The sequence below is a fragment of the Salmo salar genome, chromosome ssa16 (genome assembly GCF_905237065.1).
Source record: "Salmo salar chromosome ssa16, Ssal_v3.1, whole genome shotgun sequence".
Lineage (NCBI taxonomy): Eukaryota > Metazoa > Chordata > Actinopteri > Salmoniformes > Salmonidae > Salmo > Salmo salar.
This window is the reverse complement of record NC_059457.1, coordinates 86,064,294-86,085,604: the sequence shown is the minus strand read 5'-3', so window position 1 is coordinate 86,085,604 and position 21,311 is coordinate 86,064,294. Positions and strand designations below refer to the sequence as shown.

General features: G+C 43.0%; 1 protein-coding gene across 1 annotated transcript in view; it reads left to right on the top strand.

Annotated features, from left to right (window-relative positions):
- The window catches only part of LOC106574831 (vacuolar protein sorting-associated protein 8 homolog), a 157,405-nt gene that overhangs the window by 11,453 nt on the left and 124,641 nt on the right, over positions 1–21,311 (top strand). Inside the window, 4 exon segments of the mRNA XM_045698361.1 lie at positions 930–962; positions 1,832–1,886; positions 7,350–7,561; positions 7,664–7,731. Of these exon segments, the coding sequence (XP_045554317.1) occupies positions 930–962; positions 1,832–1,886; positions 7,350–7,561; positions 7,664–7,731 (368 nt within the window).

Sequence of the window (21,311 nt, the reverse complement as noted above, 5' to 3'; positions counted from 1 at the left end):
AACACCATACACACACACAACCAACACCAACACACACACAACCAACACCATACACACACACGCAACCAACACCACACACACACGCAACCAACACCACACACAACCAACACCACACACACACACACAACCAACACCACACACACACACACAACCAACACCACACACACACACAACCAACACCACACACACAACCAACACCACACACGCACAACCAACACCACACACGCACAACCAACACCACACACGCACAACCAACACCACACACGCACAACCAACACCACACACGCACAACCAACACCACACGCACAACCAACACCACACGCACAACCAACACCACACACAACCAACACCACACACACACACACAACCAACACCACACACAACCAACACCACACACACACACACAACCAACACCACACACGCACAACCAACACCACACACGCACAACCAACACCACACACCCACAACCAGCACAACCAACACCACACACACACACACAACCAACACCACACACGCACAACCAACACCACACGCACAACCAACACCACACACACAACCAACACCACACACACACGCACAACCAACACCACACACACACACACCCAACACCACACACGCACAACCAACACCACACACGCCAACACCACACACGCACAACCAACACCACACACAACCAACGCCACACACACAACCAACACCACACACAACCAACACCACACACACACGCACAACCAACACCACACACACACACACAACCAACACCACACACGCACAACCAACACCACACACAACCAACACCACACACGCACAACCAACACCACACACAACCAACACCACACACAACCAACACCACACACACACACAGCTTTCAATTTGTACAATTTGTACATGCATCACTGAAATGTACTTTTTCCTTCCTTGTTCTTCAGGACAAAGTAGATGCTGGACTGCCAACTGCAGTAGTAAGTATCATTATCACATACTATACTGCAGTGCTGCTTTCACCCTTTCTAGACTGTTCTCTAGTTAAATGTCTTCTCTCTGTTTCTAGACTGGTCCTGTTCTCTCTGTTTCTAGACTGGTCCTGTTCTCTCTGTTTCTAGACTGGTCCTGTTCTCTCTGTTTCTAGACTGGTCCTGTTCTCTCTGTTTCTAGACTGGTCCTGTTCTCTCTGTTTCTAGACTGGTCCTGTTCTCTCTGTTTCTAGACTGGTCCTGTTCTCTCTGTTTCTAGACTGGTCCTGTTCTCTCTGTTTCTAGACTGGTCCTGTTCTCTCTGTTTCTAGACTGGTCCTGTTCTCTCTGTTTCTAGACTGGTCCTGTTCTCTCTGTTTCTAGACTGGTCCTGTTCTCTCTGTTTCTAGACTGGTCCTGTTCTCTCTGTTTCTAGACTGGTCCTGTTCTCTCTGTTTCTAGACTGGTCCTGTGCTCTCTGTTTCTAGACTGGTCCTGTTCTCTCTGTTTCTAGACTGGTCCTGTTCTCTCTGTTTCTAGACTGGTCCTGTTCTCTCTGTTTCTAGACTGGTCCTGTGCTCTCTGTTTCTAGACTGGTCCTGTGCTCTCTGTTTCTAGACTGGTCCTGTTCTCTCTGTTTCTAGACTGGTCCTGTTCTCTCTGTTTCTAGACTGGTCCTGTTCTCTCTGTTTCTAGACTGGTCCTGTTCTCTCTGTTTCTAGACTGGTCCTGTTCTCTCTGTTTCTAGACTGGTCCTGTTCTCTCTGTTTCTAGACTGGTCCTGTTCTCTCTGTTTCTAGACTGGTCCTGTTCTCTCTGTTTCTAGACTGGTCCTGTTCTCTCTGTTTCTAGACTGGTCCTGTTCTCTCTGTTTCTAGACTGTGTCCGGTGTGATCGTAGTGGGAACGTCTCATGGCCTGGCTCTAGTGTTTGGTAAGTCCTTAACATATCAGTGATTAGTACTACAGTCATATAATCATTGACATGATCCAGTGCAATGCATGGTTAAGGACAAGGTAGTAACTAACTAACTACGTTGAGGTTGTGTGAACTATGAATTCAACTGAAGATTGTTATATATTTAGTTGGTTGTTTTCTCTCTGTCTGTCTGGGCTAACTCTGAATGGACAGGAAAAGGTACATTCCGCCAATAGGTCTCTCTGTCTTTCTCTCTCTGTCTGTCTCTCTCTCTCTGTTTTTCTGTCTGTCTCTCTCTCTCTGTCTGTCTGTGTCTGTTTCTCTCTCTCTCTCTGTCTCTCTTTCTCTGTCTCTCTGTACAGTCATATTGTAAACATTGTGCTCTCTGTACTAGAGGTCGACCGATTAATCGGAATGGCCGATTTCAATTTTTCATAACAATCGGTAAGCGGTATTTTTGGACGGCGATTTTTTTTTTTGAAATGTATTTTTTTAATTTTTTACACTTTTATTTAACTAGGTAAGTCAGATTAAGAACACATTCTTATTTTCAATGACGGCCTAGGAACGGGGGTTAACTGCCTTGTTCAGGGGCAGAACAACAGATTTTTACCTTGTCACCTCGGGGATTCGTTTTTGCAACCTTCCGGTTACTAGTCCAACGCTCTAACCACCTGCCTTACATTGCACTCCACGAGGAGCCTGTGTGGCAGGCTGACTACCTGTTACGCGAGGGCAGCAAGAAACCAAGGTAAGTTGCTTGCTAGCATTAAACTTATCTTATAAAAAACGATCAATCTTAACATAATCACTAGTTAACTACACATGGTTGATGATATTACTAGTTTATCTAACGTGTCCTGCGTTGCATATAATCGATGCGGTGCCTGTTAATTTCTCATTGAATCACAGCCTACTTCGACAAACGGGTGATGATTTAATAAGCGCATTTGCGAAAAAAGTACTGTCGTTGCACCAATGTACCTAACCATAAACATCAATGCCTTTCTTTAAAATCAATACACAAGTATATATTTTTAAACCTGCATATTTAATTCATATTGCCTGCTAACATGAATTTCTTATAACTAGGGGAGTTGTGTCACTTCTCTTGCGTTCCGTACAAGCAGTCAGGGTATATACAGCAGTTTGGGCCGCCTGGCTCGTTGCGAACTGTGTGAAGTCCATTTATTCCTAACAAAGGCTGTAATTAATTTGCCAGAATTGTACATAATTATGACATACCATTGAAGGTTGTGCAATGTAACAGGAATATTTAGACTTAGGGATGCCACCCGTTAGATAAAATACGGACCGGTTCCGTATTTCACTGAAAGAAAAAACGTTTTGTTTTCGAAAAACGTTTCTGTGTGTTTTTATGTTCTAATTAAGTCTATGATTTGATAGAGCAGTCTGAGCGGTGGTAGGCACCAGCAGGCTCGTAAGCATTCATTCAAACAGCACTTTTGTGCGTTTTGCCAGCAGCTCTTCGCTGTGCTTCAAGAATTGCGCTGTTTATGACTTCAAGCCTATCAACTCCCGAGATTAGGCTGGTGTAACCGATGTGAAATGGCTAGCTAGTTAGCCGGGTGCGCTCTAATATCGTTTTAAACGTCACTCGCTCTGAGACTTGGAGTAGTTGTTCCCCTTGCTCTGCATGGGTAACGCTGCTTCGAGGGTGGCTGTTGTCGATGTGTTCCTGGTTCGAGCCCAGGTAGGAGCGAGGAGAGGGACGGAAGCTATACTGTTACACTGGCAATACTAAAGTGCCTATAAGAACATCCAATAGTCAAAGGTATATGAAATACAAATCGTATAGAGAGAAATAGTCCTATAATTCCTATAATAACTACAACCTAAAACTTCTTACCTGGGAATATTGAAGACTCATGTTAAAAGGACCTACCAGCTTTCATATGTTCTCATGTTCTGAGCAAGGAACTTAAATGTTAGCTTTTTTACATGGCACATATTGCACTTTTACTTTCTTCTCCAACCCTTTGTTTTTGCATTATTTAAACCAAATTGAGCATGTTTCATTATTTATTTGAGGCTAAATTGATCGTATTTATGCATTATATTAAGTTAAAATAAGTGTTCATTCAGTAATGTTGTAATTGTCATTATTACAAATAATAATAAATAAAAAAATCTGCCGATTAATCGGTAGCGGCTTTTTTTTGGCCCTCCAATAATCAGTATCGGCGTTGAAAAATCATAATCGGTCGACCTCAACTCTGTACAGTCATATTGTAGACATCGGTCTCTCTGTACAGTCATATTGTAGACATCTGTCTCTCTGTACAGTCATATTGTAGTCATTGGTCTCTCTGTACAGTCATATTGTAGACATTGGTCTCTCTGTACAGTCATATTGTAGACATCGGTCTCTCTGTACAGTCATATTGTACACATCTGTCTCTCTGTACAGTCATATTGTAGTCATTGGTCTCTCTCTACAGTCATATTGTAGACATTGGTCTCTCTGTACAGTCATATTGTAGACATCTGTCTCTCTGTACAGTCATATTGTAGACATCGGTCTCTCTGTACAGTCATATTGTAGACATCGGTCTCTCTGTACAGTCATATTGTAGACATCGGTCTCTCTGTACAGTCATATTGTAGACATCTGTCTCTCTGTACAGTCATATTGTAGACATTGGTCTCTCTGTACAGTCATATTGTAGACATCGGTCTCTCTGTACAGTCATATTGTAGACATCTGTCTCTCTGTACAGTCATATTGTAGACATCTGTCTCTCTGTACAGTCATATTGTAGACATCGGTCTCTCTGTACAGTCATATTGTAGACATCGGTCTCAACATCAGCATGTTAACATATTGTCTGCACATGCTATTTCATTTCTCCAACTGGTTTTTGAATAAGGTTGTTTGTCTGTGTGTCATTCATCCGGCTGGTTCAGACATGTGTTGTTGTATTTAGTGTGGTTGTCATTCATCCGGCTGGTTCAGACATGTGTTGTTGTATTTAGTGTGGTTGTCATTCATCCGGCTGGTTCAGACATGTGTTGTTGTATTTAGTGTGGTTGTCATTCATCCGGCTGGTTCAGACATGTGTTGTTGTATTTAGTGTGGTTGTCATTCATCCGGCTGGTTCAGACATGTGTTTTGGTTGTCATTCATCCGGCTGGTTCAGACATGTGTTGTTGTATTTAGTGTGGTTGTCATTCATCCGGCTGGTTCAGACATGTGTTGTTGTGGTTGTCATTCATCCGGCTGGTTCAGACATGTGTTGTTGTATTTAGTGTGGTTGTCATTCATCCGGCTGGTTCAGACATGTGTTGTTGTATTTAGTGTGGTTGTCATTCATCCGGCTGGTTCAGACATGTGTTGTTGTATTTAGTGTGGTTGTCATTCATCCGGCTGGTTCAGACATGTGTTGTTGTATTTAGTGTGGTTGTCATTCATCCGGCTGGTTCAGACATGTGTTGTTGTATTTAGTGGTTGTCATTCATCCGGCTGGTTCAGACATGTGTTGTTGTATTTAGTGTGGTTGTCATTCATCCGGCTGGTTAAGACATGTGTTGTTGTATTTAGTGTGGTTGTCATTCATCCGGCTGGTTCAGACATGTGTGGTTGTCATTCATCCGGCTGGTTCAGACATGTGTTGTTGTATTTAGTGTGGTTGTCATTCATCCGGCTGGTTCAGACATGTGTTGTTGTATTTAGTGTGGTTGTCATTCATCCGGCTGGTTCAGACATGTGTTGTTGTATTTAGTGTGGTTGTCATTCATCCGGCTGGTTCAGACATGTGTTGTTGTATTTAGTGTGGTTGTCATTCATCCGGCTGGTTCAGACATGTGTTGTTGTATTTAGTGTGGTTGTCATTCATCCGGCTGGTTCAGACATGTGTTGTTGTATTTAGTGTGGTTGTCATTCATCCGGCTGGTTCAGACATGTGTTGTTGTATTTAGTGTGGTTGTCATTCATCCGGCTGGTTCAGACATGTGTTGTTGTATTTAGTGTGGTTGTCATTCATCCGGCTGGTTCAGACATGTGTTGTTGTATTTAGTGTGGTTGTCATTCATCCGGCTGGTTCAGACATGTGTTGTTGTATTTAGTGTGGTTGTCATTCATCCGGCTGGTTAAGACATGTGTTGTTGTATTTAGTGTGGTTGTCATTCATCCGGCTGGTTCAGACATGTGTTGTTGTATTTAGTGTGGTTGTCATTCATCCGGCTGGTTCAGACATGTGTTGTTGTATTTAGTGTGGTTGTCATTCATCCGGCTGGTTCAGACATGTGTTGTTGTATTTAGTGTGGTTGTCATTCATCCGGCTGGTTCAGACATGTGTTGTTGTATTTAGTGTGGTTGTCATTCATCCGGCTGGTTCAGACATGTGTTGTTGTATTTAGTGTGGTTGTCATTCATCCGGCTGGTTCAGACATGTGTTGTTGTATTTAGTGTGGTTGTCATTCATCCGGCTGGTTCAGACATGTGTTGTTGTATTTAGTGTGGTTGTCATTCATCCGGCTGGTTCAGACATGTGTTGTTGTATTTAGTGTGGTTGTCATTCATCCGGCTGGTTCAGACATGTGTTGTTGTATTTAGTGTGGTTGTCATTCATCCGGCTGGTTCAGACATGTGTTGTTGTATTTAGTGTGGTTGTCATTCATCCGGCTGGTTAAGACATGTGTTGTTGTATTTAGTGTGGTTGTCATTCATCCGGCTGGTTCAGACATGTGTTGTTGTATTTAGTGTGGTTGTCATTCATCCGGCTGGTTCAGACATGTGTTGTTGTATTTAGTGTGGTTGTCATTCATCCGGCTGGTTCAGACATGTGTTGTTGTATTTAGTGTGGTTGTCATTCATCCGGCTGGTTCAGACATGTGTTGTTGTATTTAGTGTGGTTGTCATTCATCCGGCTGGTTCAGACATGTGTTGTTGTATTTAGTGTGGTTGTCATTCATCCGGCTGGTTCAGACATGTGTTGTTGTATTTAGTGTGGTTGTCATTCATCCGGCTGGTTCAGACATGTGTTGTTGTATTTAGTGTGGTTGTCATTCATCCGGCTGGTTCAGACATGTGTTGTTGTATTTAGTGTGGTTGTCATTCATCCGGCTGGTTAAGACATGTGTTGTTGTATTTAGTGTGGTTGTCATTCATCCGGCTGGTTCAGACATGTGTTGTTGTATTTAGTGTGGTTGTCATTCATCCGGCTGGTTCAGACATGTGTTGTTGTATTTAGTGTGGTTGTCATTCATCCGGCTGGTTCAGACATGTGTTGTTGTATTTAGTGTGGTTGTCATTCACTACTGTGTGGAGCGTGTTTTTGGTTTGATTTATGCTCTAAGCAGAAAATGTGTTTTGACAAATCTCCATATGTTTTCTAAAGACTGACTGTCCCAGTGTCACTGCTGTTGTTCTATGACAGTACAAGAGTTAAGAGTGGCCTCTCCCATAGTGCTTGGCTCCACAGTGTGTTGCCTGATGGGTAATGCGGTTTATTTCAGATCTGAACCAGGCTCTCCGTTTGTGCTTGGGAAGCACGGCGACAGGGGCGGAGTATGGAGCCGTCTCCGCCCTCAGCATCAACCACCACTGCACCCGCCTGCTCTGTGGCTTCGCCAAGGGACATATCACCATGTGGGATCTGGCCAATGGGAAGCTTCTGCGAAGCATTACGGACGCTCACCCACCCGGCACCGCCGTCTTACATGTCAAGGTAGTCTGGCAGTAAAAGTCAACTTGAATGGAAATGTGTCTTCTGCTCAGATGGTCTCTATTGAGCTCCTCTGTTGTCCCTCTCTCTCTCTCTCTCTCTCAGTTCACTGATGACCCTACGCTGGCAGTGTGCAACGACAGTGGTGGCTCTGTGTTTGAGCTGGCTTTCAGGTAATACTCATTTGTCTCCTCAGAGATTGTGTGTGTGAAGCTACCTGCAGTGACCTGCAGGGGGCAGTATTGCTCTGCACACAGTAGGACTGATGTGCTGGTTGACTGCAGTCCCTGCGGACACTGTGGGCGGGTGGGTTCAGGGCCATGAAGTATTGTGTGGATGAAGGGCGGGTGGGTGGCGTGCGGGTTGAATAAAGGGAAAACATTGCATCAAAAAATCCATAAATGTATTACTAGTTTGCATATCTATAGGCTACATACAGTTTTTTCTTTCATTGTGTTTATCTGGCATTAGTGTGTAAGCCTAACTATTAGGGCCAAATAGAGTACAACAACATGAAGGTTTTATCTACAACTGCACTCTGGTGAACATAGTGTAGGTGGATATTTAAACCAATGGGTCCAAATTGAGGCAAACATGACGTTCTGTAGCCTGTTGCAGTCCATAAAGGACAGAACGTCAAAATAAAGCACAATATTACACAGTAGCAACCAAACGGCTACCAAATACAAAACACATCAACACTATAACAGTCTATAACAGTCCCAGTCTATAACAGTCTATAACAGTCTATAACAGGCCCAGTCTATAACAGTCTATAACAGTCTATAACAGTCTATAACAGTCTATAACAGTCTATAACAGACTATAACAGTCTATAACAGGCCCAGTCTATAACAGTCTATAACAGTCTATAACAGTCTATAACAGGCCCAGACTATAACAGTCTATAACAGGCCCAGTCTATAACAGTCTATAACAGTCCCAGACTATAACAGTCTATAACAGTCTATAACAGACTATAACAGTCTATAACAGGCCCAGTCTATAACAGTCTATAACAGACTATAACAGTCCCAGTCTATAACAGACTATAACAGGCCCAGTCTATAACAGACTATAACAGGCCCAGTCTATAACAGACTATAACAGGCCCAGTCTATAACAGACTATAACAGGCCCAGTCTATAACAGTCTATAACAGTCCCAGTCTATAACAGTCCCAGTCTATAACAGTCTATAACAGGCCCAGTCTATAACAGTCTATAACAGACTATAACAGTCCCAGTCTATAACAGTCTATAACAGGCCCAGTCTATAACAGTCTATAACAGACTATAACAGTCCCAGTCTATAACAGACTATAACAGTCCCAGTCTATAACAGACTATAACAGGCCCAGTCTATAACAGTCTATAACAGACTATAACAGTCCCAGTCTATAACAGACTATAACAGGCCCAGTCTATAACAGTCTATAACAGGCCCAGTCTATAACAGGCCCAGTCTATAACAGACTATAACAGGCCCAGTCTATAACAGACTATAACAGGCCCAGTCTATAACAGACTATAACAGGCCCAGTCTATAACAGACTATAACAGGCCCAGTCTATAACAGACTATAACAGGCCCAGTCTATAACAGACTATAACAGGCCCAGTCTATAACAGACTATAACAGGCCCAGTCTATAACAGACTATAACAGGCCCAGTCTATAACAGACTATAACAGGCCCAGTCTATAACAGACTATAACAGGCCCAGTCTATAACAGACTATAACAGGCCCAGTCTATAACAGACTATAACAGGCCCAGTCTATAACAGACTATAACAGGCCCAGTCTATAACAGACTATAACAGGCCCAGTCTATAACAGACTATAACAGGCCCAGTCTATAACAGACTATAACAGGCCCAGTCTATAACAGACTATAACAGGCCCAGTCTATAACAGACTATAACAGGCCCAGTCTATAACAGACTATAACAGGCCCAGTCTATAACAGACTATAACAGGCCCAGTCTATAACAGACTATAACAGGCCCAGTCTATAACAGACTATAACAGGCCCAGTCTATAACAGACTATAACAGACTATAACAGGCCCAGTCTATAACAGACTATAACAGGCCCAGTCTATAACAGACTATAACAGGCCCAGTCTATAACAGACTATAACAGGCCCAGTCTATAACAGACTATAACAGGCCCAGTCTATAACAGACTATAACAGGCCCAGTCTATAACAGGCCCAGTCTATAACAGACTATAACAGGCCCAGTCTATAACAGACTATAACAGGCCCAGTCTATAACAGACTATAACAGGCCCAGTCTATAACAGACTATAACAGGCCCAGTCTATAACAGACTATAACAGGCCCAGTCTATAACAGACTATAACAGGCCCAGTCTATAACAGACTATAACAGGCCCAGTCTATAACAGACTATAACAGGCCCAGTCTATAACAGACTATAACAGGCCCAGTCTATAACAGACTATAACAGGCCCAGTCTATAACAGACTATAACAGGCCCAGTCTATAACAGACTATAACAGGCCCAGTCTATAACAGACTATAACAGGCCCAGTCTATAACAGACTATAACAGGCCCAGTCTATAACAGACTATAACAGGCCCAGTCTATAACAGACTATAACAGGCCCAGTCTATAACAGACTATAACAGGCCCAGTCTATAACAGACTATAACAGGCCCAGTCTATAACAGACTATAACAGGCCCAGTCTATAACAGACTATAACAGGCACAGTCTATAACAGGCCCAGTCTATAACAGACTATAACAGGCCCAGTCTATAACAGACTATAACAGGCCCAGTCTATAACAGACTATAACAGGCCCAGTCTATAACAGACTATAACAGGCCCAGTCTATAACAGACTATAACAGGCCCAGTCTATAACAGACTATAGCAGGCCCAGTCTATAACAGACTATAACAGGCCCAGTCTATAACAGACTATAGCAGGCCCCAGTCTATAACAGACTATAACAGGCCCAGTCTATAACAGACTATAACAGGCCCAGTCTATAACAGACTATAACAGGCCCAGTCTATAACAGACTATAACAGGCCCAGTCTATAACAGACTATAACAGGCCCAGTCTATAACAGTCTATAACAGGCCCAGTCTATAACAGTCTATAACAGACTATAACAGGCCCAGTCTATAACAGACTATAACAGGCCCAGTCTATAACAGACTATAACAGGCCCAGTCTATAACAGACTATAACAGGCCCAGTCTATAACAGACTATAACAGGCCCAGTCTATAACAGACTATAACAGGCCCAGTCTATAACAGACTATAACAGGCCCCATCTATAACAGACTATAACAGGCCCAGTCTATAACAGGCCCAGTCTATAACAGACTATAACAGGCCCAGTCTATAACAGACTATAACAGGCCCAGTCTATAACAGACTATAACAGGCCCAGTCTATAACAGACTATAACAGGCCCAGTCTATAACAGACTATAACAGGCCCAGTCTATAACAGACTATAACAGGCCCAGTCTATAACAGACTATAACAGGCCCAGTCTATAACAGACTATAACAGGCCCAGTCTATAACAGACTATAACAGGCCCAGTCTATAACAGACTATAACAGGCCCAGTCTATAACAGACTATAACAGGCCCAGTCTATAACAGACTATAACAGGCCCAGTCTATAACAGACTATAACAGACTATAACAGGCCCAGTCTATAACAGACTATAACAGGCCCAGTCTATAACAGACTATAACAGGCCCAGTCTATAACAGACTATAACAGGCCCAGTCTATAACAGACTATAACAGGCCCAGTCTATAACAGACTATAACAGGCCCAGTCTATAACAGACTATAACAGGCCCAGTCTATAACAGACTATAACAGGCCCAGTCTATAACAGACTATAACAGGCCCAGTCTATAACAGACTATAACAGGCCCAGTCTATAACAGACTATAACAGGCCCAGTCTATAACAGACTATAACAGGCCCAGTCTATAACAGACTATAACAGGCCCAGTCTATAACAGACTATAACAGGCCCAGTCTATAACAGACTATAACAGGCCCAGTCTATAACAGACTATAACAGGCCCAGTCTATAACAGACTATAACAGGCCCAGTCTATAACAGACTATAACAGGCCCAGTCTATAACAGACTATAACAGGCCCAGTCTATAACAGACTATAACAGGCCCAGTCTATAACAGACTATAACAGGCCCAGTCTATAACAGACTATAACAGGCCCAGTCTATAACAGACTATAACAGGCCCCGGTCTATAACAGACTATAACAGGCCCAGTCTATAACAGGCCCAGTCTATAACAGACTATAACAGGCCCAGTCTATAACAGACTATAACAGGCCCAGTCTATAACAGACTATAACAGGCCCAGTCTATAACAGACTATAACAGGCCCAGTCTATAACAGACTATAACAGGCCCAGACTATAACAGACTATAACAGGCCCAGTCTATAACAGACTATAACAGGCCCAGACTATAACAGGCCCAGACTATAACAGACTATAACAGGCCCAGTCTATAACAGACTATAACAGGCCCAGTCTATAACAGACTATAACAGGCCCAGTCTATAACAGACTATAACAGGCCCAGTCTATAACAGACTATAACAGGCCCAGTCTATAACAGACTATAACAGGCCCAGTCTATAACAGACTATAACAGGCCCAGTCTATAACAGACTATAACAGGCCCAGTCTATAACAGACTATAACAGACTATAACAGCCCATCTATAACAGACTATAACAGGCCCAGTCTATAACAGACTATAACAGGCCCAGTCTATAACAGACTATAACAGGCCCAGTCTATAACAGACTATAACAGGCCCAGTCTATAACAGACTATAACAGGCCCAGTCTATAACAGACTATAACAGGCCCAGTCTATAACAGACTATAACAGGCCCAGTCTATAACAGACTATAACAGGCCCAGTCTATAACAGGCCCAGTCTATAACAGACTATAACAGGCCCAGTCTATAACAGACTATAACAGGCCCAGTCTATAACAGACTATAACAGGCCCAGTCTATAACAGACTATAACAGGCCCAGTCTATAACAGACTATAACAGGCCCAGTCTATAACAGACTATAACAGGCCCAGTCTATAACAGACTATAACAGGCCCAGTCTATAACAGACTATAACAGGCCCAGTCTATAACAGGCCCAGTCTATAACAGACTATAACAGGCCCAGACTATAACAGGCCCAGTCTATAACAGACTATAACAGGCCCAGTCTATAACAGACTATAACAGGCCCAGTCTATAACAGACTATAACAGGCCCAGTCTATAACAGACTATAACAGGCCCAGTCTATAACAGACTATAACAGGCCCAGTCTATAACAGACTATAACAGGCCCAGTCTATAACAGACTATAACAGGCCCAGTCTATAACAGACTATAACAGGCCCAGTCTATAACAGACTATAACAGGCCCAGTCTATAACAGACTATAACAGGCCCAGTCTATAACAGACTATAACAGGCCCAGTCTATAACAGACTATAACAGGCCCAGTCTATAACAGACTATAACAGGCCCAGTCTATAACAGACTATAACAGGCCCAGTCTATAACAGACTATAACAGGCCCAGTCTATAACAGACTATAACAGGCCCAGTCTATAACAGACTATAACAGGCCCAGTCTATAACAGACTATAACAGGCCCAGTCTATAACAGACTATAACAGGCCCAGTCTATAACAGGCCCAGTCTATAACAGACTATAACAGGCCCAGTCTATAACAGACTATAACAGGCCCAGTCTATAACAGACTATAACAGGCCCAGTCTATAACAGACTATAACAGGCCCAGTCTATAACAGACTATAACAGGCCCAGTCTATAACAGACTATAACAGGCCCAGTCTATAACAGACTATAACAGGCCCAGTCTATAACAGACTATAACAGGCCCAGTCTATAACAGACTATAACAGGCCCAGTCTATAACAGACTATAACAGGCCCAGTCTATAACAGACTATAGCAGGCCCAGTCTATAACAGACTATAACAGGCCCAGTCTATAACAGACTATAACAGGCCCAGTCTATAACAGACTATAACAGGCCCAGTCTATAACAGACTATAACAGGCCCAGTCTATAACAGACTATAGCAGGCCCAGTCTATAACAGACTATAGCAGGCCCAGTCTATAACAGACTATAGCAGGCCCAGACTATAACAGACTATAACAGGCCCAGACTATAACGGACTATAACGGACTATAACAGACAATAACAGTCTATAACAGACTATAACAGGCCCAGTCTATAACAGACTATAACAGGCCCAGTCTATAACAGACTATAACAGGCCCAGTCTATAACAGACTATAACAGGCCCAGTCTATAACAGACTATAACAGGCCCAGTCTATAACAGACTATAACAGGCCCAGTCTATAACAGACTATAACAGGCCCAGTCTATAACAGACTATAACAGGCCCAGTCTATAACAGACTATAACAGGCCCAGTCTATAACAGACTATAACAGGCCCAGTCTATAACAGACTATAACAGGCCCAGTCTATAACAGACTATAACAGGCCCAGTCTATAACAGACTATAACAGGCCCAGTCTATAACAGACTATAACAGGCCCAGTCTATAACAGACTATAGCAGGCCCAGTCTATAACAGACTATAACAGGCCCAGTCTATAACAGACTATAACAGGCCCAGTCTATAACAGACTATAACAGGCCCAGTCTATAACAGACTATAACAGGCCCAGTCTATAACAGACTATAGCAGGCCCAGTCTATAACAGACTATAACAGGCCCAGTCTATAACAGACTATAACAGGCCCAGACTATAACGGACTATAACAGGCCCAGACTATAACGGACTATAACAGACTATAACAGCCCGTCTATAACAGACTATAACAGGCCCAGTCTATAACAGACTATAACAGGCCCAGTCTATAACAGACTATAACAGGCCCAGTCTATAACAGACTATAACAGGCCCAGTCTATAACAGACTATAACAGGCCCAGTCTATAACAGACTATAACAGGCCCAGTCTATAACAGACTATAACAGGCCCAGTCTATAACAGACTATAACAGGCCCAGTCTATAACAGGCCCAGTCTATAACAGGCCCAGTCTATAACAGACTATAACAGGCCCAGTCTATAACAGACTATAACAGGCCCAGTCTATAACAGACTATAACAGGCCCAGTCTATAACAGACTATAACAGGCCCAGTCTATAACAGACTATAACAGGCCCAGTCTATAACAGACTATAACAGGCCCAGTCTATAACAGGCCCCGTCTATAACAGTCTATAACAGACTATAACAGACCCAGTCTATAACAGGCCCAGTCTATAACAGTCTATAACAGACCCAGTCTATAACAGGCCCAGTCTATAACAGACTATAACAGGCCCAGTCTATAACAGACTATAACAGGCCCAGTCTATAACAGACTATAACAGGCCCCGTCTATAACAGACTATAACAGGCCCAGTCTATAACAGTCTATAACAGACTATAACAGGCCCAGTCTATAACAGACTATAACAGTCCCAGTCTATAACAGACTATAACAGTCCCAGTCTATAACAGACTATAACAGGCCCAGTCTATAACAGACTATAACAGGCCCCATCTATAACAGACTATAGCAGGCCCAGTCTATAACAGACTATAGCAGGCCCAGACTATAACAGACTATAGCAGGCCCAGACTATAACAGACTATAACAGGCCCAGTCTATAACAGACTATAACAGGCCCAGTCTATAACAGTCTATAATATTCCCAGTCTATAACAGACTATAACAGGCCCAGACTATAACAGGCCCAGTCTATAACAGACTATAACAGGCCCAGACTATAACAGACTATAGCAGGCCCCGTCTATAACAGACTATAACAGGCCCCGTCTATAACAGGCCCCGTCTATAACAGACTATAACAGGCCCAGTCTATAACAGACTATAACAGGCCCAGTCTATAACAGACTATAACAGGCCCAGTCTATAACAGACTATAACAGGCCCAGTCTATAACAGACTATAACAGGCCCAGTCTATAACAGACTATAACAGGCCCAGTCTATAACAGACTATAACAGGCCCAGTCTATAACAGACTATAACAGGCCCAGTCTATAACAGACTATAACAGGCCCAGTCTATAACAGACTATAACAGGCCCAGTCTATAACAGACTATAGCAGGCCCAGTCTATAACAGACTATAACAGGCCCAGTCTATAACAGACTATAACAGGCCCAGTCTATAACAGACTATAACAGGCCCAGTCTATAACAGACTATAACAGGCCCAGTCTATAACAGACTATAACAGGCCCAGTCTATAACAGACTATAACAGGCCCAGTCTATAACAGACTATAACAGGCCCAGTCTATAACAGACTATAACAGGCCCAGTCTATAACAGTCTATAACAGACTATAACAGGCCCAGTCTATAACAGACTATAACAGGCCCAGTCTATAACAGTCTATAACAGGCCCAGTCTATAACAGACTATAACAGGCCCAGACTATAACAGACTATAACAGGCCCAGTCTATAACAGACTATAACAGGCCCAGTCTATAACAGACTATAGCAGGCCCCGTCTATAACAGACTATAACAGGCCCCGTCTATAACAGGCCCCGTCTATAACAGACTATAACAGGCCCAGTCTATAACAGACTATAACAGGCCCAGTCTATAACAGACTATAACAGGCCCAGTCTATAACAGACTATAACAGGCCCAGTCTATAACAGATATAGCAGGCCCAGTCTATAACAGACTATAGCAGGCCCAGTCTGTAACAGACTATAGCAGGCCCAGTCTGTAACAGACTATAGCAGGCCCAGTCTGTAACAGACTATAGCAGGCCCAGTCTATAACAGACTATAGCAGGCCCTGTCTATAACAGACTATAACAGGCCCAGTCTATAACGGACTATAGCATGCCCAGACTATAACGGACTATAACAGGCCCAGACTATAACGGACTATAACAGACTATAACAGTCTATAACAGACTATAACAGGCCCAGTCTATAACAGACTATAACAGGCCCAGTCTATAACAGACTATAACAGGCCCAGTCTATAACAGACTATAACAGGCCCAGTCTATAACAGACTATAACAGGCCCAGTCTATAACAGTCTATAACAGGCCCAGTCTATAACAGACTATAACAGGCCCAGACTATAACAGGCACAGACTATAACAGGCCCAGTCTATAACAGACTATAACAGGCCCAGTCTATAACAGACTATAACAGGCCCAGTCTATAACAGACTATAACAGGCCCAGTCTATAACAGACTATAACAGGCCCAGTCTATAACAGACTATAACAGGCCCAGTCTATAACAGACTATAACAGGCCCAGTCTATAACAGACTATAACAGGCCCAGTCTATAACAGACTATAACAGGCCCAGTCTATAACAGACTATAACAGGCCCCGTCTATAACAGACTATAACAGGCCCAGACTATAACAGACTATAACAGGCCCAGTCTATAACAGACTATAACAGGCCCAGTCTATAACAGACTATAACAGGCCCAGTCTATAACAGACTATAACAGGCCCAGTCTATAACAGTCTATAACAGACTATAACAGGCCCAGTCTATAACAGACTATAACAGGCCCAGTCTATAACAGTCTATAACAGGCCCAGTCTATAACAGACTATAACAGGCCCAGTCTATAACAGACTATAACAGGCCCAGTCTATAACAGACTATAACAGGCCCAGACTATAACAGACTATAGCAGGCCCCGTCTATAACAGACTATAACAGGCCCCGTCTATAACAGGCCCCGTCTATAACAGACTATAACAGGCCCAGTCTATAACAGACTATAACAGGCCCAGTCTATAACAGACTATAACAGGCCCAGTCTATAACAGACTATAACAGGCCCAGTCTATAACAGACTATAACAGGCCCAGTCTATAACAGACTATAACAGGCCCAGTCTGTAACAGACTATAGCAGGCCCAGTCTATAACAGACTATAACAGGCCCAGTCTATAACAGACTATAACAGGCCCAGTCTATAACAGACTATAACAGGCCCAGTCTATAACAGACTATAACATGCCCAGTCTATAACAGACTATAACAGGCCCAGTCTATAACAGACTATAACAGGCCCAGTCTATAACAGACTATAACAGGCCCAGTCTATAACAGACTATAACAGGCCCAGTCTATAACAGACTATAACAGGCCCAGTCTATAACAGATATAGCAGGCCCAGTCTATAACAGACTATAGCAGGCCCAGTCTGTTACAGACTATAGCAGGCCCAGTCTGTAACAGACTATAGCAGGCCCAGTCTGTAACAGACTATAGCAGGCCCAGTCTATAACAGACTATAGCAGGCCCAGTCTGTAACAGACTATAGCAGGCCCAGTCTATAACGGACTATAGCAGGCCCAGACTATAACGGACTATAACAGGCCCAGACTATAACGGACTATAACAGACTATAACAGTCTATAACAGACTATAACAGGCCCAGTCTATAACAGACTATAACAGGCCCAGTCTATAACAGACTATAACAGGCCCAGTCTATAACAGACTATAACAGGCCCAGTCTATAACAGACTATAACAGGCCCAGTCTATAACAGACTATAACAGGCCCAGTCTATAACAGACTATAACAGGCCCCATCTATAACAGACTATAACAGGCCCAGTCTATAACAGGCCCAGTCTATAACAGACTATAACAGGCCCAGTCTATAACAGACTATAACAGGCCCAGTCTATAACAGACTATAACAGGCCCAGTCTATAACAGACTATAACAGGCCCAGTCTATAACAGACTATAACAGGCCCAGTCTATAACAGACTATAACAGGCCCAGTCTATAACAGACTATAACAGGCCCAGTCTATAACAGGCCCAGTCTATAACAGTCTATAACAGACTATAACAGGCCCAGTCTATAACAGGCCCAGTCTATAACAGACTATAACAGGCCCAGTCTATAACAGACTATAACAGGCCCAGTCTATAACAGACTATAGCAGGCCCAGTCTATAACGGACTATAGCAGGCCCAGTCTATAACAGACTATAACAGGCCCAGTCTATAACAGACTATAACAGGCCCAGTCTATAACAGACTATAACAGGCCCAGTCTATAACAGACTATAACAGGCCCAGTCTATAACAGACTATAACAGGCCCAGTCTATAACAGACTATAACAGGCCCAGTCTATAACAGACTATAACAGGCCCAGTCTATAACAGACTATAACAGGCCCAGTCTATAACAGACTATAACAGGCCCAGTCTATAACAGACTATAACAGGCCCCATCTATAACAGACTATAACAGGCCCAGTCTATAACAGGCCCAGTCTATAACAGACTATAACAGGCCCAGTCTATAACAGACTATAACAGGCCCCGTCTATAACAGACTATAACAGGCCCAGTCTATAACAGACTATAACAGGCCCAGTCTATAACAGACTATAACAGGCCCAGTCTATAACAGACTATAACAGGCCCAGTCTATAACAGACTATAACAGGCCCAGTCTATAACAGGCCCAGTCTATAACAGACTATAACAGGCCCAGACTATAGCAGGCCCAGTCTATAACAGACTATAGCAGGCCCAGTCTGTAACAGACTATAGCAGGCCCAGTCTGTAACAGACTATAGCAGGCCCAGTCTGTAACAGACTATAGCAGGCCCAGTCTATAACAGACTATAACAGGCCCAGTCTATAACAGACTATAACAGGCCCAGTCTATAACAGACTATAACATGCCCAGTCTATAACGGACTATAACAGGCCCAGACTATAACGGACTATAACAGACTATAACAGTCTATAACAGACTATAACAGGCCCAGTCTATAACAGACTATAACAGGCCCAGTCTATAACAGACTATAACAGGCCCAGTCTATAACAGACTATAACAGGCCCAGTCTATAACAGACTATAACAGGCCCAGTCTATAACAGACTATAACAGGCCCAGTCTATAACAGACTATAACAGGCCCAGTCTATAACAGTCTATAACAGGCCCAGTCTATAACAGACTATAACAGGCCCAGACTATAACAGACTATAACAGGCACAGACTATAACAGGCCCAGTCTATAACAGGCCCAGTCTATAACAGACTATAACAGGCCCAGTCTATAACAGACTATAACAGGCCCAGTCTATAACAGACTATAGCAGGCCCAGTCTATAACAGACTATAGCAGGCCCCGTCTATAACAGACTATAGCAGGCCCAGACTATAACAGACTATAGCAGGCCCAGACTATAACAGACTATAGCAGGCCCAGACTATAACAGACTATAACAGGCCCAGACTATAACAGACTATAACAGGCCCAGTCTATAACAGTCTATAACAGACTATAACAGGCCCAGTCTATAACAGACTATAACAGGCCCAGTCTATAACAGTCTATAACAGGCCCAGTCTATAACAGACTATAACAGGCCCAGACTATAACAGACTATAACAGGCCCAGTCTATAACAGACTATAACAGGCCCAGTCTATAACAGACTATAACAGGCCCAGTCTATAACAGACTATAACAGGCCCCGTCTATAACAGGCCCCGTCTATAACAGACTATAACAGGCCCAGTCTATAACAGACTATAACAGGCCCAGTCTATAACAGACTATAACAGGCCCAGTCTATAACAGACTATAACAGGCCCAGTCTATAACAGACTATAACAGGCCCAGTCTATAACAGACTATAACAGGCCCAGTCTATAACAGACTATAGCAGGCCCAGTCTATAACAGACTATAGCAGGCCCAGTCTGTAACAGACTATAGCAGGCCCAGTCTGTAACAGACTATAGCAGGCCCAGTCTATAACGGACTATAGCATGCCCAGACTATAACGGACTATAACAGGCCCAGACTATAACGGACTATAACAGACTATAACAGTCTATAACAGACTATAACAGGCCCAGTCTATAACAGACTATAACAGGCCCAGTCTATAACAGACTATAACAGGCCCAGTCTATAACAGACTATAACAGGCCCAGTCTATAACAGACTATAACAGGCCCAGTCTATAACAGACTATAACAGGCCCAGTCTATAACAGACTATAACAGGCCCAGTCTATAACAGACTATAACAGGCCCAGTCTATAACAGACTATAACAGGCCCAGTCTATAACAGACTATAACAGGCCCAGTCTATAACAGACTATAACAGGCCCAGTCTATAACAGACTATAACAGGCCCAGTCTATAACAGACTATAACAGGCCCAGTCTATAACAGACTATAGCAGGCCCAGTCTATAACAGACTATAACAGGCCCAGTCTATAACAGACTATAACAGGCCCAGTCTATAACAGACTATAACAGGCCCAGTCTATAACAGACTATAACAGGCCCAGTCTATAACAGACTATAACAGGCCCAGTCTATAACAGACTATAACAGGCCCAGTCTATAACAGACTATAACAGGCCCAGTCTATAACAGACTATAACAGGCCCAGTCTATAACAGACTATAACAGGCCCAGTCTATAACAGACTATAACAGGCCCAGTCTATAACAGGCCCAGTCTATAACAGACTATAACAGGCCCAGTCTATAACAGACTATAACAGGCCCCGTCTATAACAGACTATAACAGGCCCAGTCTATAACAGACTATAACAGGCCCA